A 7,732-nucleotide genomic window follows, 5' to 3' on the forward strand; every position below is an offset into this window, starting at 1 on the left:
CTTTGAGAGAATGTTCATTGTTTAAAGCTCTATTTAAAAAAAAGAATATAATAATGAAAACTGTATTTTTAGAGCTCTGATAAGGCGTACAGCATGTTTCATATATAATCTTTTATAGTTGATGTGTGGCTTCATAAAATGGTTTCAAAATCTCATCATTTTCAAATTGTTCTCAGGGTTGGGGGAAATGTATACATTCATGCCTGACAGTGACAGGCATCTGCTTATGTGTGCAGAAAAAGGGAGATACTTCAAGTTTTTCACACAGTAAATATCTCTTCCTCTGATTTTTCTTTCCAACCAAAATTAAATCTTGGCCAATTCTTGCCCACACGTACAGTAATGGCATCCAATAACAACCAAACAGAAACTGCAGAGGGTTACACGTGCTTGCCCCAAGACGCCTAACGCACTCCCGCCCCTTCTGCATGCATGAGCTTACAGATGCCTAGTGTCACTTTCATCAGCAGGAGTAAGCGAATGCCTTCTCTTTAACAAAAAACAAAAAAAAGCACAGGCAAGTTTGCACTTGCACTTGTCAAGATTTAAGCTTGTGATCTCTGGACAACACAGAGGCACACTTTTTGCTCCAATCAGGAGTCTGAGTATCAGGATTTGGACATTTACACTAAATGTTATATAGAAACAGAAATCAGCCAAATCAATTCAGTTTGGAATCATTGGCTGTAAGGACAGTGTTGTAAGAAATGCACCTGCAAATCAAATCCGACTCTTTGACCTCTTTGGAAATGTTCTTTTTACCTCATGTTGCTTTGACAGCTGACATATGAAAAGGGCTAATTGTAAGCATATGTAACTTAATATGACTTACCTACTGAGCTGAAATTGTAGCTGTGATAGTTATTGTTACAGATAAACATAGTAATTTCTCATGGTGATTTTTCTGCAGTTATAGGTTTGACTCTCCAACACAGTGTAGTGTGTTTGTGTAGCTGAACTCGAATGCACCTTAGGAGGAGTCTGGAGTTGTGTCTCCCAGGACTCAAAGATTATTTACTTGCAATTAAACAGGCTATACAATGTACATTCTGTTTGCTCTTGTCTATTCAGCACATCTTCAACGTGGAAAGCCATCACGCTCCTGATAATAATCACAACCACATTAAACCTAAAGACCACTGCGGCATGAAGAGCCATGCAGGACTCCTGCATGCAGCAAAATAGATTAACTTACAGACATTTACATTATATATGGATACCTAAGTTAGTCTTGAAGATAATGTGTTACTCACATGAAACACTTCATCAGTTTTATTAAACAATAAGTAATCTATGACATCATAATAGGTTGATGCAGCAAGAAGTTGATGAGTGGCAATAATACATAAATGCATGCAAACCTTGTACCATCCTTTTTTTAGTGCCACTTAGTCTGTCTCTAAGTATGGAGAGAAATTGTGTGTGTGTGTGTGTGTGTGTGTGTGTGTGTGTGTATATATATATATATATATATATATATATATATATATATATATATATATATATATATATATATATATATATATATATATATATATATATATATATATATATATATACACACACACACACAATTGTGTGTGTGTGTGTGTGTGTGTGTGTGTGTGTGTGTGTGTGTGTGTGTGTGTGTGTGTGTGTGTGTGTTTCTACCCATATATATATATATATATATATATATATATATATATATATATATATATATATATATATATATATATATAAAAACACACAAAATTATTTAGAAATTAAAAACATATGGCAGATGAACACTCCCTTGTGGACTTGTCTTTATTAGACAAATTATTTAAATAAATCTTTCCTAGGATTAGAAATACAGGAAATCTAGATGATCTGAATGAAAAGCTTGACAATATGATCTAATTGACGTGGCTGTGAAATTTTGCTTAAGATAAAAAACATTCATATGTTGTTTAAAACTGAAACCATATAAATGTCTAGACTTTTTTGCATGCTGTACGATTACGGTAGTTGTTACAGCATTACTATGCCTCTGCATAAAACAAGCTCAATGAACACATCAAAGCTCCACTGAACAAATTTGGGATAAACTGGAATGGCAGCTGCACACAGACAACAGTCCCTGGCCTTACTAATGTTCTTATGATTGAATGAGTACAAACCCCGACAGCTAGTCTTCAGAATCTAGTGAGAAGTCTTCTCAGAAAGGTGAAGGTTATTATAACAAAATCTGGATTGGGGTGTTCAACAAGCACAAATGGATGTTATAGGTCAGCTGTCCTTATACCTTTTATAATGTATTAAAACATATAGCATTCTGATTGTTCCTTTTCTTCATTCTGCCTCTTGTCCTTAGGTAACTACTCGAGAAATCCGTATGGAGGAATGACCAATGCTAACTGTGGTGGTCTGGGCTCTGGCATGAATAACAGCCTGGGCATGAACTCCAGCAGTCCCATGCATGGACAAGGACCAGGGCAGCCCATGTCTATGGGCCGTGCTTCAGGAGCCCCTGGTAATCGAGTCTATCTGGGTGGTGGGAACAGCATGGCACCCACCTCTCCCAACATGCCACAGTCTGCTGGTCCAGAGATGGGGCCTCCTGCAGGAAATGTGAATCGTAAGGCTGTGGATGGTCCGATGGCAACAATGCATCCAACAGGCAACTCTGCACAGGCGAGGTGAGACTGTTACAATTGCATGTTTATAATTTTAATACAAATAATTTAGGGTTAAAGTGACAAAGAAAACATTTATTTTATAAGACATCAATTTTAAATGTTGAATAGATTTTTTGTTGATCATTTTAATAAGTTTCTAAGTTTATGCAGATGCTTGAAAGTGCCAAGAAGATTTCAATGCTTAAGATTTGCTTAATTTAAAATAAAATGCTATATAATGCTCGTTTTTAGTTTTACAGAATAAAGAAACAAAATGACTTTCAGAACCAAAATGACTTTTTTATGTATGTCATGTATAAGTGAGTAGTTCCAGTATGAACACTCCTGTTTTTTGATATGAATCCAGTATTATTATTTTTATTTATCCTTTTAAGTGTTTGTTTTGTCTACTGATGTTGTGTCTGGAAACTACTGCCTTGTTTGTCTTGCTTATGTTTAGTTTAGTCATATTGTGACTATTGTGGTTAAATATAGGTTTTCATTTAATATAGTGTAAATAAAAACACTTGGTATAAAAATATTCAAAATGAGGGAAAAGCCTAAGTAATCTGTAAAATGCCAGGATGAGCACCGCCTTTATTCAAGTGCTTAGCTCTTATGCATATGCTGGAATTAGGGTGGAGGTGATGAAATCACACTTTTTACCATTTAAAATTAAATAAAATATTTTATACATTTCATTGAGATTGGAAAAGTTGGAATCCAGACTGATTGCTGCATGTATACCATCTGCACTATCGTAGCAACTCGGGAGAACCCATAATGATCATTCTGAAATTTTTGCCTATTAATTTTTCACACTGTAAAGCTATTCATAACTCTGTCAGATAAAGTCATTGTGGTCAGTGTTTTGAACATGCACAGCACTATTATCATAATGCTTTTTACAGGAGTGAAAGGAGAGCCATCATCTTTCTAGCGTGGTAATAATGACAAATTAAGTGCTGTCCAAGCATTGTTAACAGGCGCCTTTGTGGAGGACTCTGGTCAATACATCACAGGCCATTTGGCATTTGGAGGAGAAGTTTGTGTTGACACTCTGGTGATTAATGGGAGATATGAGTCCGTGTTGCAGCCTGTGTGTAAATGCTAAGAAAACCATTAAGAGAAGGCTTCACTGCCAATAAGAAGTGGCATGACATGATGGCTACTGCTGGGTGCAATCAGACAGGATGTCACTCCCGTCTCTCTTTGTCTCGCCGGCGTCTACATACACACACGGAGAGAATATACGCCGCAAGCAGCATCCACGCTGCACATCTTATCATACCCATCTTTTTGGGTGACCTCTAATGCTGTGCTTTCGGGTTTCCCGCCGTGAGCACTAGTGAAAGATTCTGACAGGTGTGCATACGGGTTTAGAGGAAACGCTGGATTGAGGTGCACTTTGTTTGGATCGCTTCTGCAAATCGGAGCTTTTATAGAGATACAGTAGCCTTTTAGTGGGTCTGAAGCAGACGGCGGCTGCTCTCATGCCTTACTGTTTTTGTTGCCTCGTGGGTCAGTGTCTGAAATGGTAATGCCTTTGAATAATGCTATTGTACCTGTAAACAAACTGTTTGGGGGGAAAAAAGGTAACAAATGGATAAAGCAACTGCAATTGGACCAAATGCACAAAGGATTTACATTGGCATACAGGGCTACAATAATACTAATCGCAAAAAATAAATAAATTAATAAATAAATAAATAAAATAGTTGAATGTATTTTACAGTAAATACAGACAAATTATTGAAATATTAAGATTTTCAATAAAATGTAAAAAAATATATATATTTTATATATATTTATAATTATATTATGTTATAATTTATTCAATTACATTATCTGTACATGTTTATAAGTGCCTATAAGTGTATGTATATGCTAGACCTTTCTTTGTTCTTTATCTTTTCACAATGTTAGAAATAGAATGTAAAATGTAGAATATCTAAAATAGTGTAGAATAGTGTAGAATAGTGTAGAATAGTGAAAAATCCTTCATAAATGGGTTGAATTAAAGTGTCTCAGGTGCACATAGCATTTCAGAATTGACCCCATGCCTTTCTCCATGTGAGTACTGTCTGAGCGTAATATTCATATTGTTTCCATATGGGATACTGTAATTTAGTTGTGCTGATTCAGTGCAGAAAGTCTTGAGGAAATATTACACAATGCATATTAATCAATAGCACAACCACTAGTGTCTGTGTACCCGGGCTTCAGCTGCATTGGGTTTCTTATCTAATGCTGTTGATGTGATTACAGCTTCTCCTTGAATAAGAGGGCATCTTTGAATGTAAAATAGAGTTTAACGTGTGTGCGTGTGTGCGTGTGTGCGTGTGTGCGTGTGTGTGTATGTGTGTGTGTGTGTGTGTGTGTGTGTGTGTGTGTGTGTATGGTTTTCTACCCATTCTGGTGCTCAGACTTTGAGAAGAGTCTTAGTTGTAAAAACAGTTTAGTGGCTTCGGACTAATCGTATTTGAGGTTAGAGAAGGAAGTACGTACCAAAATTAAATTTGTAATGTTGAAATTTCTGTAGTAACAACTACATGAAAATTGACATAATGATGGATTTTGTAAGGAGATATATATATAAATGGTGAGAATGAACGATTTTGCCTCCTGTTTGATGTGAAGCTTTCTCAAGGATTTAATATGTTAAAAAGTGTCCTTTCATTTTGTATCCAAGGTGTATTCCTACCTCATGAACAGTGTTCCTGAGATAGCTTTCAGATCTGCATTGACTCTGACCATGACAAAGTCCCTGAAGATGAATGATTGATAACTAAAAGGGGCTCAAACATTCAGCAAAATGTGTTTAGTCCTACATGAATTTACAGCTTTTGTTATCCTGGGCAGCAAACAAGATGAAGTACATCTTACTGCCTCTCAGTCATTACAGTAGACCCTTTTACAAGTGTAAGTTCATGTAGCAGTGAATATGTCTCAAAGTCACACTTGCAGTCAGAAGGTGTCCTATTCTGCAGTCAGAGAAGGACTGCAGCAGGGGAACCTGGCATTTCTAAATGAGTTCAGGAGCTATGAGCAACTCATAATTCTCATAGAGTGATGAAAACCACCTCTGGGAGAAAACTGACGATGGCAATCCTTTAAAAAAGAGAGGGGCTGAACCAAATCAAAGGAAATGGGAAAAGCAAAAAAAAAAAAAAAAAAAGAAAGAGAGGAAAAAAAAAATGACTCACAGGCAAATCCTTACCAAATAATTCATTTCTGACCTCCTTAGTAAGTAAATTTGCTAAATAAATAAGACCTGCTTGGATGTCAGGAATCCAATGTGGCCCCCAGCGATGTAGCTCGTAGCCTTGGCACGCAGCGTTGGCTTTAATAAATGGTGAGAATGAACGATTTTGCCTCCTGTTTGATGTGAAGCTTTCTCAAGGATTTAATATGTTAAAAAGTGTCCTTTCATTTTGTATTTTACTCTGGGTCTCTCTCTCTCTCTCTCTCTCTCTCTTCTCTCTCTCTCTCTCTCTCTCTCTCTCTCTCTCTCTCTCTTCTTGCTCTCTTCCCCCCTCTTTTTTTTTTTTTTTGGTCGAGTCAGGCTCCAGCCGTGCCTGCCTTTTGCCTTGAGAGCAAATTGAATCCATATATAATTCATAACCTCCGCCAGTCTGCTCTCCCATTTCCCTCTCCATGCGTTTCCCTCCTCTCTTTTACAGGATCAGCTCTTTGGGACTGATGTGTCATGTCTCCATGTCTTATGACACCCATAATGAACATTGTTGTGGGTATATCTGGAGCAATTTTGAGGATTTGGCAAAAAATCGAAAGTACTACTTTCTCAAATTTTCCAGTGCAACTGATTAGCTGAGGCAGTCATGTCTGACAGTTGCGTCTTCGATTTTGATTTCAACCTTTGAGCCAAAATAGTAATTTTGCATTATCTATTTTTATGTATTTCTTTTTCAATACACATTTTTACATTTTGTCAATTGATAGGTGCTGTGAATCTGTATGCAGTTTAGTGGTCTCTAGAGCTAGAGGTAATTTTAAGTATAGGGGTATAACGATATAGAATTCAATTTGATTCTGCAAATATTTAGAGCAAATTTCAAATGCTGAAAAATTTGAACTAAATAAAAACTAAATGTACTATACCATGTACTACAGGTTAACGATATCTCAATTAAATACAATAATCAAAGTCTCTGACGCAAGAAAATGACTGACTGAAACACAATGAGCTCTGCTGCAGCACCGGAGGTGTCGTTTTAACTGGAAATAGTTTGTTCAGTTGAAACACTTGATTTTCACTTACTGGTTTCAGGGCACTCTGGATTGCAGTGGTGAGGTTGGTGACATTTAAAAGCTATTGAAAAGCCCCATTTGAAGTATAATATAAAATAGAGTTGTGTCATTTTATAAACCTATAATGCATCTTAGGTTTTTCTGATCCAGAGCTAAACTATGTAGACAAAGGTTTGTGGACGCCTGATCATAAGATTTAAATGTTATCTATAAGCATCCCAGTTCCACATTTAGTCCCTATTTGCTGTTACAATAACCTTCAATCTTCTGGGAAGATCTTCCACTAGATTTTGGAGTGTGCTTATAAAGATTTGTGCTTATTCAGTCACAAGGGCATTAGTAAAGTCAGGTACTGATGTAGGGTGAGGAGGCCCGGGGTGCAGTCAGTGCTCCAATTCATCCCATTGGTGCAGACCCCTCAATATCTTCCACTCCAATGCATGTAAACCATATCGTCATTGAGCTCACTTTGTGCACAGGGGCATTGTTGTGCTGGAACAGGTTAGAGTCTCCTGGTTCATATGAAGGGAAAATGCAGTGCTTCCATATCCAAAGACATCCTATTCAAGTATAGGATATTATTCAAATAATAGTTTGTGGAAGAACTAAATATGGCGGTCAGGTGTCAGCTGCCCCAATACTCTTTGTCTATAGTGTTTTTCTTTTTCTTTTTTTCAGCTCTATGGGCTAAGCAGATTGGGACCTCTGGTGTTCAAACTGTGCAATTGCATTAAATGCAAAGGGTATAGAATGCTGATATTCAATGAATCTGCAATTTGAAAGTGGGATATTTCTTACCATCGGTACGTTTTCCAGAAAAG

At 36.9% G+C, this 7,732-nt stretch overlaps 1 protein-coding gene across 1 annotated transcript in view; it reads left to right on the plus strand.

The window, feature by feature from the left end:
- The window catches only part of LOC310727766 (AT-rich interactive domain-containing protein 1B-like), a 225,311-nt gene that overhangs the window by 183,402 nt on the left and 34,177 nt on the right, over positions 1 to 7,732 (plus strand). Inside the window, exon 8 of the mRNA XM_083544510.1 lies at positions 2,336 to 2,660. Within this exon, the coding sequence (XP_083400636.1) occupies positions 2,336 to 2,660 (325 nt within the window). The remainder of the gene's footprint in view (positions 1 to 2,335; positions 2,661 to 7,732) is intronic.

This window comes from Silurus aristotelis (assembly GCF_946808225.1).
Source record: "Silurus aristotelis genome assembly, chromosome: 6".
NCBI lineage: Eukaryota > Metazoa > Chordata > Actinopteri > Siluriformes > Siluridae > Silurus > Silurus aristotelis.